Source organism: Marmota flaviventris, chromosome 13 (assembly GCF_047511675.1).
Source record: "Marmota flaviventris isolate mMarFla1 chromosome 13, mMarFla1.hap1, whole genome shotgun sequence".
In the NCBI taxonomy this organism is placed as follows: Eukaryota; Metazoa; Chordata; class Mammalia; order Rodentia; family Sciuridae; genus Marmota; species Marmota flaviventris.
In genome coordinates, this window is record NC_092510.1 from 61184368 (window position 1) to 61204385 (window position 20018).

At 42.1% G+C, this 20018-nt stretch overlaps 1 protein-coding gene across 2 annotated transcripts in view; it reads right to left on the bottom strand.

The window, feature by feature from the left end:
- Nucleotides 1-589: 589 nt before the first annotated feature.
- The window catches only part of Mob3b (MOB kinase activator 3B), a 189624-nt gene continuing 170195 nt past the window's right edge, over nucleotides 590-20018 (bottom strand). For both annotated transcript variants that reach the window (XM_071600677.1, XM_027931133.2), the window contains exon 4: nucleotides 590-5985. In XM_071600677.1, coding sequence (XP_071456778.1) covers nucleotides 5956-5985 — 30 coding nt within the window. In that variant the 3' untranslated portion in view covers nucleotides 590-5955. The remainder of the gene's footprint in view (nucleotides 5986-20018) is intronic.

A 20018-nucleotide genomic window follows, 5' to 3' on the forward strand; every position in this document is an offset into this window, starting at 1 on the left:
CTATGTTAGACAAACCCTTATATTATATCATTGAAAAAAAAAATATATATATATATATTTACTACCAGTTTTTCAAATATGTTTCCTTATTCTCCTACAATAAGTTATTATATGAACAAATCTATAATCCCAGTGTACAGTTCAGGCATGGAGCAATCAAGCTACCTAAAAATCAAGTAACATAGTGGCCAGCCAGAGATTAAAAATAGAGTTTGCATGCCCTGATCAATGAACTTTTTCTATGATCTGGTTTTATTATCTTTATATACTGGGTTATCATCAAATTAATATTAAATCCTGCTACAAGAAAAAAATATGTCTAACACTAATCTGTTGAGAAACTAAACTATATGCTTGACGCCTCTTGGAAAATTCTGTAATAGGATAAAGAAACTTCTGCTAAATACAAATATGTGCATGTATGTTTTTAAACAAATTTTGAATTATGTTTTGTAGAATTTTTACTTTTCCTCTTATTAAACTATTCCAGGACAGTTTTAAGATGAAGAAATTAAACACAATAGATATTAATTAAATATTATTAAATAAAATAAATAAATAAGTCAAGCATTAAAAAAGGCAGACCAGATGATGGTTACATGTCTTTTATTTATGACATTTGAATTTCTAAGCCCACATAGAACTGATTTTATAAATATCCTTTAGTTTTATCTTGCTTTTCTAATTGATTTAATTGTTAGTCTATTTTTCTTATAGTCAAACCCTTAATTTAATAACAAATGGAACTAAAAATATAGTCAACATTTTTTTCCAGAAGTATGTAGAAAAGATACAAGAAAACTCTGGAATCAGAACACAAGAAGCTAGTATGACAGCTTAATGGTTTGATTAGAACTGGACTCTTCCCTCTATGTTATACACATTCTTACATAATGTCACTGAAAATTCTTACCCAGAATTAATACCTGCCCAGAGGGAAATAGTCTATTATAAAAGTGTTTTGCTGATATATTTTTTTAAAGCAGGAAAGCAATCATTATTTCAAAACACACTTTGTTTGGCTAATTCTAAGAATCACCAGTTTCTTCAAAGACCAAAGTGGTCACAGCAAGAGAAATGTTGTTATCCAGATGACATCTCCCTCTCTTATTAATTGTGCCTTTTTACCATTTCTTGAAGACATAGCCATACTTTTCCTACAACTTTTTTTTCCCCCTTACAGCGTGATACTAATGGGGTTTGGAAGGGACACCAGATTAGAGACCATAGGAAGTGATGTGCTTCTATCACTGATAGATTGGCAAAAACCACCACAAAGAGATGAGTGGAACTCTAGTTCCTTCATGTTTTTCCTGTTAAAGAGGTGATTGAAAACAACAACCCAACCCAAGCAGTGTAATCTAATAGAGATGTTAAAAATAGGAAGAAAGAAAATTCAGGGAGGTTAGCCAAAATGGTTGGTTATAACATAGGGAAGAGTTTTGTATGGATACTTAATTTCTTTTAAAATTCTATAAGTGTATAAAAAGAAAGTCAGGACTTAACAAAGACACAACAGGGTTTCTGGAAGGCATGAACTAATTTCTTATCAGGTTTATGGTTGGTGACATTCATAATGCAAACTTGGGGAAGAGCTTTGGGAAGCTTTCTAGTTGAACAATAGAAATGGTTACCAACAGGTCAGCCAAGAAGGTGCTGTCATTGGGAGAACTCTAAAGGAAACAAGATTGAAGGACCATTGGGAACAATCTTGAAAAACTTCACAGATGCGCAAATGAAGTTATCTTTATTATGTAATTACTTATGCTGCACTGTCCCTGGATTTATTAAAGGTGGGACACAGAAAAGATGTGCTGAAATTCAAACAGTACTTTGCTGGAATCAAAGTGGAAGGATTTCAGATATTGTGGAGTTTCAGTAGGTTCTACCAGAGGATGATACAGAATTTCCATGCCTGGAGATCTGTGAGAGGAGAACAGATTTTCAATGGGAATGTCACTGACATGGCCTGGGAGGTAGAAGGAATGGATTAAGAAATCTCTCAAAGCTCCTCCCATTCATCCTGAATCTGAGACTCTGGGTCCTAAGAAATGAGAAAATACTCAGGGAAGAAAAAAATTGACAACCTAAGGAGCAGGAATGACTCTAGATGAGTGTTTCTTATTCTACTTTTTTCCCCCATTATTTTTCTACTGAGGAACTTTTTTGGCATTTTACTCCTACTCATGTCCTCCCACCCCTTATTCCATCCTTCATAAGATTTTAATACCACATAAATACTTTGTATCTGATTATGTGCTATGGTCCTTTGGAGGGCTACAACATATTATAAGATCTAAGATTCTCCCTCCGAGAAGCATTCGGAAATTCCTCTCAACAAGAAGGTTCTCTGAATAAACCATGGGTCTGAGTGGGAAGTCACTAAGGATAGGGGGATGCAATGTTACATGTATTTCAACTCTGGCTACATGACCATACAAATTCTCATCGGCCAGCATGCCCACATATTGCCCACACGGGCAACTGTCCTGTTTCTCTTCCTTCTGTTAAATGGAAAGGTATGAATCCTTTGCCACTGGTATATCATTTATCTGCAGTGGGTAGTCTCTTTGGGGATCATGAACTCTGGTTATTAAGAAATGGATGTTTACATGTATAGCTTCACCTTCTATAAAAACTAGGCTTAGTGAATTTCAGAGCTTAATAATCAATCATAGACGTTGATAATGGTTGGACCAGCCAGATAGCACCTGCAGCCACTGATCCTTCTTAATATTATGAAGAGATGTTAGACATGTGCTTCCTGATGTGATGCAACAGGAAGAAACAACCTGACTTACATACTATTCTTGCAAAAAAAAAAAAAAAAAAAAGGAGCATAATGAGGAAACAAGAGGAAACCAACCAAACAAAATCCTCCAGATGGTGGGACATTCCACGAGTAAAGTGGCTCAAATTCTTTAATAATGTCAGCTGGGTACAGTGGTGCATGCCTGTAATCTCAGCAAGTTGCAAGGCTGGCATGGGAGAATCACAATTTCAAGGTCAGCCTCAGCAATTTAACAAGACCCCGTTTCAACATAAAAAGATTTTAAATATGAACTGAGGATGTTGTTCAGTGGTAAAGTGTCCCTGGGTTCAATACCCAGTAGGAAAAATGATAATAATGATCATAATGATGATGATGTCAGAGTCATAAACTGATGGACACACTGCACCATGTACACATAACACAACACAGTGCCCCACAAACACACCTCACCACACATATTCACAAAAGGGAAACTCTAGTCCATTATCGGATACTAAAGAGAAAGGCAATAAAAGGCAAAGTGTTATTCTTGATTGAATCCTAGATTAAAAAAAAAAAAAAAACTATAAAGAATATTTTGAGACAGTTGAAGAATTTCAAACAGGGATTGTGTTGATGTTCAGTTTCTTGGAGGTGATAATGACATTGAAGATGACCAGGGCAAGAGTCATATTAAGAGGAGCTTGATGAAGAATCTTAAAGTTTTATGATGGCTATATCTTATTTTCAAACGATTGAACACTCAGAACATGTATTTATGGTAAGAAAGAAAATGGGGCAAAATGTTAATTGATGCACTTAAGGGCATAAGGATACTCATTATAATCTTTTAACTTTGAAATTTTCACTCCCCCTGCTCCCACCCAAGTGGGAAAACAAGGAGGAGAGGGGACCAGGTTGGGAGAAAGAAGCAGGGTTGCCAGTCTCTGACCCAGAGGAATGGAGAAATCTGGAGGCTTCCAGAAGCTCAGATTCTCCATTTGCAGTAAGAGATTTGTGGAAGACAAAATCAGGCCAAAGAGTTAAAAAAATTTTTTTTTCTATGAAGACTTTCCTTAGAATTTGCCAAACAAAGTTTTGTGAGAATAGGAACATCCTGTAATTAAAAACTACAAGAGCAGTTTTCTAGAATTTACTCTAGAAGAGTTGATTAGTGCAATTAGCCACATAGCCATGAGGAGAATGTTTCAAGAAGTTCAAAAAAATGTTTGGATGTTTAGATTTATTTCATACAGTTAGTAGACAACAACTTTATTAATGACACATGTCTTCAGATTCTAGCCTTCCATTTGATTAAGCATCATTGAAATGCAGGAACATGTTCAACTTTCTAAATGCAAACATCCTGTGGTTCTCCATGGTACAAAAATCTCAAGGGCATGGGCTCCATTTCTTTGTCCCACCATCCTGCATTTCCCATGTGGTATTGCATATTACACATTTCAGGAATTAGGGGCTCTTGTTTCCTCTGTATCCTTAAGACAGTTTCCCCCCATCCCAGTCAAAAATTAGGATGAGAAAAATTTTTGACTATCTTGGCCTCTCAAAGTTACTTAAGAGAAAAAAGAAAGTTTATTGTTGACCAGCGTGAACAACATGGAGAGAGGTAGCAGCGTCTGGGTTCCATGAGACAATGTTTATAAGATAGGAAGCAAGGATCTGTCCACGTGGTTGGGTCAGTGTCGAAGGCCACTGTGCACACAGTCAGCCCTTTCTTGGTTTGGACAGAGATTTCATGCCCTCTAGGCTTTCGCGGCAGCCACAAATGATGTTAACACATTATATATAATAAAAGAAATCCAGAGTCGCTCATTTCTCTTTTAATTGTTATTATATTAAGTGTGCTAATACATTCTTATCTACTTCCCTCCACCAACAGATATTTCATTAAACTCAAATTATCACTGGAAGTATTATTACCCCCTCGTTACAGGCTGGGCTGACAGGACCACAGTTTTTGTGAATGAATCAGAGAAGTCGACATTTCATCAATTACAACTATGTTAGGTTTCAAAAGGCAGGGCACAGTGCAGACTGTGTTATTCTGTCTACTGAAAGAGAAAAATTGGGGGAAAAAAATGGAATAACAAAGTTAGCTCCAGCTCTACTGCCACCTTGGTAACTGGGCACAATCAATGGGACTTTCCAGGAGTTAATTTTGTGCCATAACATAACATGGCAGAGGAGAAAGAAGACTGGTTGGGTTTCAAGCTCAGAGAGCCAGTGAGTAAGGTGACAAATCAACAGAGTGGGTGTATCACTGACATACACCAAATAACCAATTGTCCAGCCAGGACTCCCTGCTCTTTACAGAACAAACACCGCACTAATGTGGCTCAGGGATCTTACTGACCATTCTTGGTCATTTGTAACTTTCTTTTATTTCTCTTTTCTGGGAAACAGGAAAGAATATCAATAGGAGAGTCAGGGAGTGATGCTTACTAAAAAAAAGTACATTCTGATCAGGGCAAACTGGTAACTTGTTAGCTTTCTGCGAGTGGCCAGTCTCTTCCCTGGAGTTAGATTGTGAAGACCCTGTTTGGAACAGAGACAAGCCAGGCCCTGGAGTGGTCCCTGATAGAACTGCTTCTTAGGGAAATGGCATGGATGCTGCCAGATGGGCTTCTGATCTCACAGCTCCACAGCCCTGCAGAATGTGAAGCCACAGGATCAGAGTGGGAGCTTTCAGAGACCCAAAAGGAAGGCTTGCTATAGAAAAACTTGCTGTGTATCCAAAGTTCCCAAATTCACTTGGTACTTAGAAAACAAATGACCTAAAAGTCAACCGGCTGACAAGACAGGTAAGTGGAAAGGTACTAATAAACATCTCAGTCTTAAAACCTGAATTCCAGTAAAGCTTAGGCGGCAGGTCACAGGCAGAACCATGACATGCACGGAAGTGCAGAGGCCCCTCCTGGACGATTCCTGAGCCGGAAGGGTCAAGGGCTGGTCCTTCTTCCATGTTGTGGTCTTCTGGTCCACAGGTCTGGTCTAGCAGCACTCAGAGGGTTAAGAGCACATGAAGTGAGTGGGGAACGTGTCTCTCGGGGGTCACTGATCGACTCCACCTCTTCTGCTCCGGGAAGTAGGTGCACCATTTCATCCAGGGAGGTCCGCTTTCTGTCCACCTGGGGCTCCAGGAGGAAACGGCTTTCCTTTCTTCCGAAAGACGAGATGGAGCATTAGTGACACATCCTGCTCGTCATCTCTTTCTGGAAAGCAAGGAAAGAAGGATGGTTAGAAGAAACTATAGGCACAGCAATGATGGGATGAGGATTCTGAAGGCACTCTCAGGACCTGCAGGTTGCAAGCATGGACCATGAATAAGGTTCAGCATGTGGATGTGTTCCATTCAGTCCACAGGCTTATTTATTTATATATTCTATAATTAAGGTACTGTTTAAAGAGTTTTATTGTCTTGCCAAAAATCCAAGTTGCTTGCTTTTTCTAAAACTTTGAAAGATCTAGAGCCACTGAGCAGCTGGAGTTGAAGAATGGCTGTCCTCTTCAGACAGAGAAAATGCTCTCCAGATTGTCCCAGTCCCCCCCCCCCCACACACACACACTCTCAGTTGTGTCCCCAAGGGAAACATCACTTGCCAACCAATATGCTAAGTGGATTTGGACTGCTATTTTTAGAGGAACAACTTCTCTTTAGCTAAGTTTCAGTCAAAGATGGGAAAATGAAGAATAATTTCAATATGTAAAAGTCAATAAAAAGCAGAAGAGAGGACATTCTTCATGGAAATGAAGACTGTACCAAAGTGTCTGACGTGCAGTCACCTGACATTCACCCATACACATCATGTGCCTGGCCTTTGCAGGCATTCACGGATCCCAAATGTGCCATCCTTTTTCTTCCTCTGGGACTCTTGCCTATGACCAGTTCCTGCCACATCCCACCTACCCCTCTTTACTTGGTTAATTGACATTCATTTTCCCAACTCAGAAAAGATGACTTCCACCTGCCTGAAAGAACTTCTGGCACTCGATACCAACCACAGTGGAGACATCCATTCCCTCCACCTGTGCACACCTGGTCCTTGCATAGGGTATACTGGTTGGAACTTTGTGAGTGTGTGTGGGTGCTGGGCATGCCTGTGGGCCCTACTGGACTGCACATTACTAAGGGTCCAGAAGAGGAAACACTTCTCATATCACAACACATGCTTCCACCTTTGTATCCCCGACCCCTAGCACAAGCCTGGGCACTGGCTAGGGACTCCTCTTTCATCTCCAAGGATAGTGTGGGTAGCAAGCTGAAAATGAGCTCTGTGCCATTCAACACTTCAGGAGGACAAGGACAATGTTATTTTAATTAGATGAGTGAGTTGTTTCCAAGTTGCATCTCCTGCAGAATTGACTGTAGCCGCTATGTCTCTTACATGCTGATCCAATCACCTTGGCCTACAAAGCAGTCAAACATCTGAATCAAAGGAGCTTGACATGGAAGGGCCCAGGTGCTCAGAGAGAGTTATGTTCTAAAACCATACAAATGTGTTGGTTAAAGAAATAATATACAGTGCAGAATCTAGGCACTTTTGCATCCCTGTAATATTATTAAATATGGAAAATGATATACAAATGCATATATTGAAAAATTAAAGAACCATTTACTTATACATATTACTCATACTGCGTAGATGCCTGGGAGACAAGACTGCTGTATTCATGGAGCTGCAATCCATTGAGGAGGAAGAGGTGTGGATCACAAGCCAAAGCTCCATGACATCAATGCAAGAATTTATCAGAGGAGAGGCTATGAAGCACAGAGCTACCAAGCTCACCTGGATTTCAGTCCTATTTCTGTCACACACTGCCCACCTGTGTGATCTCCCCAAACCTCCAGATCTTAATGCCCGGTTTTAGGCACACTTTCTCTAACCCCAGAGACGGGGCATATTCCCCTCTTCCACCCTTTCATAGCACCCGTCTTCACAATTGGACTCATCTATTGTTATTTTCCTTCCTCTTCCTGGATTCATCCTTTGTAAGATCCTGTGGATCTGAGAGAGAAGGGTTGTATCTGTTGTTTGCTGTTGCATTCCCAGAGCTTGGCAATATTTTGTTTGATCAAGGAGTGAACAGCTCTTCTATGTCCTCATCTGTAATGCAGAGAGTAATACTGACTTGTAAAAGTCACAGAAAGGTCAAATGTATTAACATATGCTCAAAAAACCTTAATTCTTTTTCTGATCTCTTCCTACAGAAAGATGTGGTTCAGAAGCACGAACATGGAGGCAGTCTTTCTTGCTGTGGGGAGGAGGCCTTGGAGGACTTCTCTGATTACCCACTAGAGAGATGCAAACTTTAGAAGGGAGGAAACTGACCAATGTGGGTGGAGAGATAATACCTGACTAGGTATCTGGTGTTGCTATGGTTGAAGCAGAGGGAGCGGTGACCATAGCAGGATATGGATAGGTGAGTGCATAACTGTGCAAAAGAAGGACCCATGCTTCTGGTGTGAGGAATAGATAAACACCATGGCAACTCTGCAACAAACTTGCTGTTCCTTTTTAAGAGGCTCTTGTGTTTTGTTGTTGTTGTTGTTATTATTATTATTATTATTATTGGAGAAACAGGGCCTCATTAAGTTTCTAGGCTGGCCTCAAACTTGTGATTCCTCCTGCCTCAGCCTCCCAAGTCTCTGGGATTATAGGCATGTGCCACCCCACTTGGCAATTGAATTGAAATGTCAAGTGGGTTAACTTTTGATGAAAGAGACGGGAAAAATGAGGTGAGAATGTAACAAGGGTATGTGTGTACATTTGAGAGAAAAATAAAGGAAGATAGTATGGGATGGACACAATTTTAGCTTTATATCAAATACCGTAATTATTTGCAATGGGTTAGCACTTTCAGAAAGAAAGAAACTAGTGTTTGTTAAACACCCATAAAGTGCCAAGTGCTTTGGGGTGGTTATGTCTTTGCATCTGTATAACCTTAAGAATGAATTATGATCTTCATTTGGCAGAAGAGTCCTGGTCTCTGGGCAGGATGATTTGCTGAAGATAAATAGGGAAACTGCAGAGACGAAACAGGAGCAGTCGAGTCCATTAAACAGACGCATCTGTGTATCAGTCCCAGTGTCTGCTGTTCCGCAGGTGTTATGTCACGTAACCCTGACCCTGACACATGAAAGATGTGCCATCTCTATGGAATTATGAGGAGGCAAGTTCAGGGAAGGAGAGTAAATTATCAAAGTCACGCAGAATATGGCAGGTGTGGGATTTAAATTTAGGCCTATCTGGCTGCAAAGGTCAGCTCTTTCCTCTCTACTATGCAATTTTAGTTTAAAGTTTTTCAGACCATTCTTAGAAATATGCATTCAAGAGCTGTTGATGTATAAATTAATGACAGGTAGCTATAAATCATTTTCTGAATTTTCAAGATGCCAGAAATATTTTTTTTCTCCACCTGGACTTATGCCAATTTGACTTATAAATTATAATGAAGAAATACTAAAACAATTGTGCCACTGAAAAACTGTGGACACTAAAACTATTAAAGTGGTTAAAAAAAAGAAAAAGGTGGGTGAGGGTGAACAGTTCAGAGAGGATGTAGACTTATCCAAGGTCACTGAGTTAGTTTGTGAAAACTTAGGCCTGGGGCTTTCTTCACAGTGCACTGCCGCAACATGAAGAAAAAAAAAACAAAAACAAAAACAAAACCCTGTTTCCTGGGATGGCTGTTAAACTTTACAGGGAAAGAATGCAGATCAGAAACTTGACATTTCAACTGGACCCCCTTCAAAAATCTACAAGTCCCCAAGTTGTATTCTAGGACTTGTCCACTGGATGGCGCCAATCCGCTGTTTAAAGAAATCTAGTCTGCGGTGTGGGGTGCGGGGGCGGGGGAATCCAGTGGCCTTCCCCATCAGAGCCCTCCCGCAGGCATCCAGCAGCGCCAAACACATTCCTTCCTCCAGGGGACAGTGGTTCAAACAACTTCTAAGTAGAGCGCTAAGACGATTTTGCCATCGTTGGAGTCAAGGAACGCCAGAAGTATTAAGACAGACCACTGAAAGAATTCCAAAAGGTGCTTTGGGTTTCTGCAGAGGTGATGAGAATTTTCGGAGAAATGTTCATAGAGCCTTACTCGACTAGTATATCAGGATTTTTTTTTTCTTTTAAACACCAGATTTTTTTTTTTTTTTTAAATGTGTCCTTACGGAAGGAATAAAGCAGAGGTTTGGTTGAGCCACTCAGTATGGTTTGGTACCTGGTTCTCCACTGCCAACAGCTTGACAAAGGCTGTGGGTAGCCAGGTCCCCCCACCCTCTGCTGACCTGCTAATCCCCACCATTCACCACCCCAGCCAGGCCAACAGGGCTTCTAGCAGTTTCTGGGAGGCTGTTTCTTCTCCCTGGTAAATCCTTTCTGCTTTTCTATGCCTGGCAAAGGTTCACATCCTTCAAGTTTCAACTTCAGCTCCCAGAAAGCAACTAATGCCCCTTGTGGGTTGCCCCAAGGCCTTGCTCACATGCCTTACATCACTTTCTATTAGAGTGGGAATTCATTTCATTTTTGCCTCAGTCCTACAAAAATCTTAAAACTTTGTTTTATATTAATGTATGATGAGGGATATTTCTTTCCAAGTCACCTTCAGCATAGATGGCTTGAGGGATCCAGCTATTTTAGGGACAAAATAGAAATTATGGGTCTGACATGAGGTTGTTTTTTTTTTTCTGTCTAAATGTAATTATGCATGTTTTCTATTTCTGATGTTTTGAGTTTTGCATAGCCTCTGAATTTTTATTATTAATACTCATACTTTTTTCTAAAAAAACAAGTTATAGTAATTTAGAGAGAAATGAACAGGGAAGTAGGTGCAGACTCCAGATTGAATCATATTTGGTTTTAGAAATGAAGTTACAGTGACCTTTGCCCCTAGCTTTTGTGGGGAACTTCTTCAATGTATATAACCTTTTTAAATTGAAACTGTTCTCCATTTGTTAGCCATTTCAAGAAGTCTTGGTATCCACAGACCAAACTTCCGGGAACTGTATGAGTCAGATATTACTCTTATCTCTCAGCTTACCTATTTTTATAACTAAAGCAGAATAAATGGTCAAAAGAAATGCAATCACTTGAATGAACAATTTCTGACCCAGTCAAGACTACAAAGAAGCCAACTCTAACTCCTATTTTACAGCACTATGCCACTGCACATTTTAGCAATCTATTTTTTACGTAAAATGCATACAGAAAAAATATTTACTAGGTGTTGGCCATCATGCCAGCATAACAATTTCAATAGGTTGACTTTAAGCATTATAAACAGGTTCTGAAAAACTGACATCACCATAGTAGACTCATAGACCACTGCTCAGGCAGGGAGGAAACAGGGACATCTACCAGTCCAATGCCTTCACTTCAGAGATATGGAAACTCAGATTGTCAGAGAGCAAGTGTCCTCCCCACTCTGTGGATCTGGAAGAGGAAACCTGTGTCAAGGAGTCCTCAGATTGGGTTTGGTATGCTTCAGTTAAAACCCAGTGTCACAGGATGGCACTCCTTAGCCTAAACTGCTGTCAGGGCTCTCCACGACTTTCCTGTTAAGTCCCAACTGCAGCATCCACTGCATTTCCTGAGCGGGGCTCCTCACACCCAGCCTCACCCCTGCACTCCCCATCACTCCTCCTCTCTTGAGGCACCCATAGCCATTCCCCTATGGATGCTTTCACTTGTGTATTTCTTCCCAGAACATCCTTCTCCCAACTCCATCACCCTTCAGTTCTCTCAGTCTGTTGTCACCTCCTCAGGGACATCTCTTACCCTACGTCACTCCCCTACCATCTGCAATAGGTCTCAGATGCTCCTTGTCCAGTTTCCCTTCATGCTTGTAGCACCTTCCAAATCATTCTGTGACCATTTATTATTTTTGTTCTATCATGAGGCTACTCTCAAAGAGATGGATCAGATCTCATTTTCGCTTGAACCTTGGTGCAAAGCACACATCAGGTGCTTTGAAAATATTTATTAGACTAAAATTCAATGAAAAGCAATAATCAGATAGGCCAAGTAACATGAGAAGCGGTGGTGGGGGCGGGGGGAACATGCAGTGAGTACCTCCCATGGTAGAGGGATTTACACTTAATTCTGTGCACTTCTTTCTCACCCCACTGACAAACTAATTTACAGATGAGGAGTCACAGGCTCAGAGAATTGGATATTGAGTCACTTTCCCAAGTTCACCTAGCTTGTAAGTACAAGAATAAGGACCTGAACCCAGACTTTGTTGACTCCAAAACAAACAAACAAATAAAAACCATGCTGTTCCCACTACTTGGTGGGGGGAGGAATAGTATCTTAAAAAAAAAAAAAAAAAAAAAAAATATATATATATATATATATATATATATATACACATAAGAATGAATAAAAGTGCTGCAACAACAGCATCTTGAGACCCATGTCTTCCTTTTGTTCACCCACTTTCTACTAATTCTAAGAAACAAGAAGGAGAAAATGAATATTCCAATAAAGAAGTAACCAAGGAAGAAAGTTCAGAGACAAAAAGAAGGTGGGTGTCAAAGGGTCAGCAGGGGTTGAGAGAAGCTTCGCAACCTGACCTTTATGTACTATGTACTTGAGCTCCTCCCCTCATTAGCCCCCTCCCCTCACTAAAAATCTCATGACTTAAAATAGGTAGTGAAAAGTATACAACATAATGCTAGATTTGGATCTAATAGAGAAGCAAGTTGCCTGTCCGCTAACATGGTGCACTGGGTACAGGACGCATATTCTATCCATATCTGTATCTGTATCTCTATCTCTATCTCAAAGTAAAAGGAGACAGAAAACAGGAGAGCTTCACTGCCCGGAGCACCTTCCCAATCAACACATTTTAAAGGTTATGCAAGATGATGGCTGCTGAAAAACAGTGAAATTGAGTCCACCAGTAAAAGCTGTGGAGGCAGCAAGCACAGCCTCTGGGGACCCCTTCCCAGCCCCCATGCTAGAGTCTGGCCCCCTCTCTTCTCCCCTCCTCACTTCTGTTCTCCTCTCCTCTCCTCTCCTCAGGAAAGAGATGGATCTAGAATGGGCTTGCACAGAAGCTCAGGGTGGACATTTCTGCTGGGCTCCATGTGGGGTATTGGTGATACCAGAACCCTATAACTGGGAAGGTCAGGCACTCTGTCTGTAGAGGCCAGGTCAGAAAGATGGTGTTAGGTGGTGCCTTTTACCTCACATTCAGACCCTCCATATCATATCCATATCATATCCATTTGTTTCTTGAACTAAGCTATTTTTTCCCCCTCTCCCAGAAGTGTGTGGAATAAAAATTTTGGCCATCTCAAAAATCCCATTTCTCTCACAGGGGTCCCACTTTCCTCCATTCTGAAGAGTTGTGCTGGTGAGATCTATGCCAAGGTTTCACCCATCCTCCCTGCCCACCCTCTCTCCTGCCAACACCCATCTCTCCCTCAGGCCATATTTCTACACTCAAATTCACATAAGTATTTTGCTCTTTTCTCCATCTCCAGATCTAATCCCTTATGCAAAAGCAAGTCCTTTGGTCTGGGGAATGTTCTTGAAGGAGTGATGAGGAAGAGAACTAAGAAATGTGGATTGGCATCAGCAAGGAATGCTGTGGGACTCGGCTGGTCTGAGATAATTCCTGTCAGCAGACAGCAGCAAGGATCAGTGAGGTTCCTTCTGCCATCATGGCCCCAGGAGAAGCGTGGTGATGCTGATGTCAAGGGTATTCCAGCAACGGGCCAGCATGATCTGAGGGACTGTAAAATCAGAAGAAGTAGCTATAAAAATACAAATCAACTGATCTCTCTTCCTCGAGCTGAAGGACTCAGAAGTTCGCATGACAACGCACTGCCATGTAATGATACCAGTGTGTGGCCCAGGTGGAGAAGACGACTCTCTAAACCCTGCTGGTATCTTCAACAGTGCTGCCTAGAAAGATGAGGCTGAAGATACAAAGAGGTTTAAACTGATCTCCATCTCTTCCCAGATAAAGTACCAGCAACTTCATGTGACCTTCATAATTTTAGGACCTGCCTCCCTCCCTTGGGCAACCCAGCACCCAACCAGCTTCTGTATGTTTCTGTACTGCTCTGCATGGAGTGACCAGAACACTCCAGCTCACACTTTTATGTCTATGAAGCCATCTAGCAATTTCAAGGAAGGGCACAGGACTCCAGTGTGAAGAAAGAGAAAGAAAAGCTCAGTAGCTGGTTGCTAAGGACATAGCCTGGCAGCTAGCCCTCCCTCAGACAGGGGCACAGTGCATTGCAAGGGAGATCTAGGACAATTATCAGACTGTTTGCTGTAGGGAAATCCCTAGAAAAACAAAAGAAGGAAAAAAGTCAAGAAAAACAAACAAGCAAAATATAAAACATCCCAAACAACTCTTTGGCCAGTTCCCTGTGGGGAAGCTGGAACTGTTGACGGGTAGAGATGGTCTTTGAGCAGCTCTCTCGTGGCCTTGGGGCTCAGGGAAGCTTTGTCACAGGGCCACAGCTGTCCAAATTAGGATGACTTCCACTCTCAGTGGTGAGGGTTTCCCCTCTCATTTTCTAGAATCCAAATAGCTTCATGAATCAGAGGTGGTAATGCTGGCCTTCTCCTAAATACCTTGACAATTCCAGGGACAGGGATCTTCCCACCCCAACTCTTGTGAATGTGCAGGGAACCCCTCTGGTGGGGCCTCCTGGGCAGGACCTTCTAAGGAGTCTTCAGTTCCATCTGGGCAGTGTGAGGATGCAGCCTGGCTACACAGAATGCTCTCTTGGACCATTCCTAGCTGCTTCCCAGGATCCCGTGGGGGGAATGTTGCCCGTGGGGAGCTCTGTGTGCCGCCAGGGAGAATCTTCATGTCCCACACTCGCCCTAGACTCAGAGCTCTTCATTGTGGCCCTAGGGCCTCTGAGGCAAGGAGCATCTAGCTCCTCTGCAGCTGTCAAGAGGGCAGGGCCTCTCAGCTGGAAGCTTCTGTTCAGAGGAGGCCAAACTGACCATCGAGTAAAGAGCACATTCCTTGGGCAGGGGTCAGGAATGAGGCCTTAAATTATTTTCAAAACTATTTTTGTCATGTGGTTGTCATTTGACAGGAACTGAGAAAGAATTCCAGTAGGAGACTGACAGTAGTGACCCTAAATTGTTGGAACAAGGCTTTATGCATACATACATACATACATGCATACATACATACGTGTGTGCACACACACACATTTAAAAATAGCTTGATACATGGCTGGATGGAAGAACGAATAACGTAGTAGCAGGCCACAGGAGAGTGAGCAAGATAGAGCCATGATAACAGAACCCCAACTGATAAACAAAAGTGTCTTCCTCTCCTCATAGAGAACTATCATTCCCTGTGTCTCTCCTGTGTGCCAGGCACTGTGTTTGGTGTCGCACATTCATTATTCTTCTAGTCAGTCCTTATAGCAGTCCTGGGTGGCAAGAGGTCTTGTCCTCAATCTAGAGAGGGGAATCTGAGGGTAAGCACCTTGGCCAAGGTCATATAAGTAGTCATTAGGGTCACCAGGATTGAAACTTGCCCATCTGTATCCCAAGGCAACCTGCTGAACACCTTCATTTGAATCTTCACATCTCTCAGCTGGGTGTCTGAGCCAGCAGCCCCGCCACACCCACACAGGCCACAGACATGGGGAGGTGCAAGCAGTAATGGGGACATGCTGCAGAGATCCACAGGCAGGGATACTGTCTTTCCTTGCTTGCTAGCGAGGAAAGTCTGAACTTGAAAAGGAAGGCAGGGCGGCCAGATTAAAAAAAAAAAAATTAAAGTTCTCCAAACTCTATAAATAAATGTGAGCTCCAGCTAGCACATAGGAAATGAGAATGTTCTTTCTGCTGTCTTTTAGGAATGTGGGTGGCAAATAAGCCAAATGAAATAAAAATAGAAACACTCCAGGCCAGACCTCCCTAAACTGGAAAGAACAATATTTATTTGATTAATTCTGTTCCTAAACAGAAGCCCACATTACTGACACGGAGGGTGTTTCCACAATGTATGTGTGTGTGTGTGCATGTATGTGTGTGTGCACACATGCACGTGCCAACAAATATGCAGGCTCTCAAGTGCATGTATACATGTGAATGGATAAACACATACCCGCCACCCACGGAGAATATTTATCCATACTGGTGTAAGAATCAAACTCTTCTTTTTCCAAACCCTACAAACATTAGAAATAAGTCACTAGAGGTAAACATATCCAGCCTCTGGATTTGCACTGGTTCATAGAAAGGCAGAGCTGCATATTTCTTAAGTCCTCTCATTGAACCACGAGAGATGAGTGACAGACAGGTGGGGCTGACTCAGTGCCTGAGGAGAGCCAGAGTGTGAATCAAAACTGCTTCTCAAAATCCCCTCCCTGGAGCCCTGCAGGGACCTCATGCTTTTGAGAACCCTGACTGGCTCTGCAGATTGACCCACTGTGCCTTGCCATGCTGGTGCCCTGTTACCCCCTGATTAGGACAGTACAGTGGTGCAGCATGATTTCTGAATCAAGTGATGCGACCTGTGACCCAGCATGGTAGCCCTCTCTGACTTTCACTGCTGCTCTCTCCCACTAACACCCAGCTGGCCTCATTAGCCCCCTAGGAGGTCTGTGCAGCTGTAAGGGTCTAGCCCCTCACCCCCACAACTGCATTCATCAGCACAGCTGGATGGGTGGCTGGCAGAAGCTCCTTGTGTCCTTATTTGGGGATGAGCCACATCTTCTATGAGGGATGGAAGATTTAAACATGGCCCACTACCCACCTGTGCCTGACTCTTTGAAAGCTGGGTGTGGGAGGGCAGGTAAGGAATCCTGACCTTGACTTTCATCAGGGATAGGTGGAGGTGAGGCTACAGGACCAGGCTTTCACCAAATGTCAGACAAGCTGAATGGGCCTAGCTTTAATGATATTTAAGAAGCCCTGAAGAAACATGATTTGTCATTTTGGCGGTTTTCTGAATTTCAGGGCATGGGTCCCTGAAGGAAGAATTTACCTCCCCCTGGGAAAACAAAGAATCCCATAGAAACTGCCAGCTCTGCTGAACTTCACTGTGGGGCAGAGCTGCCATCACTTCATAAGACCTCTATTGTGTGTCTGATGAAAACATATGGGGAATTTTCATCCTCAGTGAGCCTGGAATTTAGGAAGTTTTGTCATTTCTTAGAAGGCTCATTACTTTGATAGAAACAAAGTATTACTTTGATGAAGTGCATAGACCTGGAATAAACTGGAAATTTTGTTTTAATAAAATCAGATCCATAGATGCTTCTTGACTTGCAATGGGATTATGTCCCGATAAAGCCATCATAAGTTGGAAACAGTGTAAGTCGAAATGCATCTAATACTCTAATCTACCCACCGACCATCCCAGCTGAGCAGCACAGAGCCCTGCAGAGTGAGGGCTGTTCCCCCAAGCATTGACATGGCTGATGGGAGCTGAGGCCCACGGCTGCAATCTGGCATCTTGACAGAGCATCTTAGCACATTGCTAGCCTGGGAAAAGGTCAAAACTCAAAATCCAAAGTGTGGTTTCTACTGAATGTGTGTGTTACTTTTGCATTACCATAAAGAAAAAAAAAGAAAAATGAAAAGTTGGACCATCATAAATTGAGCCGTTATAAGCTGAGCTGTTGTAAGTTATTTGAATAGCACCAACTGAAATGTTCTCCAGCTCCCAGAGAGAAAAAATCGAGGCTCCTCAGAGCTTTAGCAGCTGATCACCACTTTGTGTCCTACTTCATCACTGACTCTCCTCTCTGTGAGGTGGCCAATGGTGTTCCCCCTGTGGAGAAGCTGGAACTTGGGTTGGTGATTTTGCCCAAGGTTACATGGTTAATACTTGGCAGAGCAAGAATCTGAACCAGGACTACCATTCAGATCTTGTCAACAGGCCTTGGAATCCTGTTTTCCCTAATTTATATCAGGGACCAGAAAAGTACAGCTCATGAGTCAAATCCAGGCTTTACCTGTTTTCATGTGACCTATAAACTAGGAATGGTGATTGCATTTTCAAACAGTTGAAAAAAAATCAAAAGACTATTTCTGACATGTGCATATCATATGAAATTAAAATTTCAATGTCCATAAACAAATCTTAGAGGAACACAGCCACACCCAGTGGCTTTGTATTGTTTGTGAATGCTCCCATACCTCAACAGCAGAGCTGAGGAGTGGTGACTGAGACCATATGGCTCATATGCCCAAACTTTCAGCACTGGGCCCTCTTCAGAAAATGTTTGCTGAGCCTGCCCTGCACCAGGCCAACACCACAACCAGAGGGGCTCTATAAAGTCCACATGGTTACAAGTGGATGCCCAATCTTTCTTTCCAAAATTGATCTGGCAATAAAAAGCCCATTATTTCTCCTATCTCAGGAGACCAGTCATGCCACACCAGTAAGTTCCTACACACCTGAGGCAAGAAAGGAGAGAGCTCAGCGTGCCTGCAGTCCTTGACAGGTAGATGCCTAAGGCTTCAGAGGAGGCGGGAGGGGTAAGTCCTTTTATTTCCTTATTCTCAGACTCACGAATATGAACCACGAAAATGATATGAGCTGTACCTTTAAGAAATCTGCCTACCAGGTTAAAGTGATTTTTACCTAGTAGAGTTCCTTATTCATTTGTTCTTCTGATATCTTATTATGAGAATGGAATTTTAGACTTTTTAGCAATAGGGAACATTATGGGCTACTGTGATTATTCTGTGTTTTACTCTCAATAGAAAAGGGAAATTGTCTAATGTATTGGTAGGTAGCAGTTTGTAGCAGCACTACCTCAGTCCAAAAGAAATAAAAGATGTCCTTTTTCTTTGCATACTTTTGGTTCCCAGTTCTGGCCTCAATTGTATCTCCCAAGACCTGCTCATATGTGAGAAACAGCAACAATAAAAATAAAAATTACAGGCCTTAAGAAGGAAAGATCTAGAGCTGGATGGTAGTAATGGTTGCACAACAAGGTTAGTAAAATTAATACCACTGACCTGTGCATGTTACATAGTTGATAAATTTTATCTTATATATATTTTATCACAATTAAAAAACATTTTGAAAGCTTCATAGCTATCGATTTTGGAAAAAATTAAATCTTCAAAAAGGAAGATTTTTATATACAATTCTATTAGCAAAAAGTTTTTTAAAAAGTTCTCAGAGAAGGGGCTTTGGAAGATTTGAAGATTTACTGGGAAAAAATGAACACTATTGTGTGTTCGCGTATGTGCTTGTGACAGTATGTGCTTATGCATGTACATGTGTTCCAGAAAATATCCATTTCCAACTAATTTAATTCCCTCTGTTCCTGCTGCCTGTCTTGGAATTAAAAATGTTTTTAAAAACTCTTCCATTTAGAATGATCTCTATCAGCACAAAATGCCAAGTACCCTTTCATCAGCAACAGAAACCAAAATAGAATAACTATGTCTGAGAACTGCTTAGAACTGCACCATCATACACCAGTGACACCACAGGCAACCAGCACAATCCCTGAGCACCTCCTGAGAGTCCCCTGTAGTGCACAGAGGAAGGCTGTTAAAGAGTGAGTTCCAAAGAAAGAAAAAAACCACAATAGAAACCTTAAGCTGAAAATGGAGTTCAGCCATGGGCAGGAGTGCCAACCTTAATGAGAAGTCTTCATCTTTAATCACTGGGCTGTAAAGCTAAAGCTGAATGTGCATGTGGTTGAACATCATAACCATTTCCTGTCTATTTGCCAAGTTTTCCAAAGATCGATAGGTTAAAACCTCTCAGCGTGTGCTGCGAGCACCCTGGTGCTTTCCACCAGCTCCTCAGAGCTCAGGGGTGTGGGGTGGGCTCTGAAGACTCTTCTGTGTGGAACGCACACAATAGCAACAGCTGCTCACGGCCCGGGCCTGGCAGTGACGGGGTCAACACTCTCAATGCCAACTGGCAGTGACACTGGTCTTGTCAAGTGAAGCTGATGACAAAGGAACAGCCATGCTCTGTATCCCTTGGTGCCTTCAGCAAGACAGTCACTGCAGACCAGCAGTACCACTCCAGTACAAGGCAACATGCTATGAAGTTGACGCTAACTCCATCAAATGACCTGTCTTGTCTGCTTCTTCCAAGCCCTATACAACCCAGTTGTCCCCTCTGTCCCCAACATACACACAAATACTTCACTTCATCTGCTTGCAAATTCTGGATTCTCAAGATCAAGAAAAATTCTTAAAACAGTACTGTAAGTGTAGACACTGTACATGTGTAGCCAGGTTGTAATGGGCCAGAACCTCTCTTACTTCCCAGG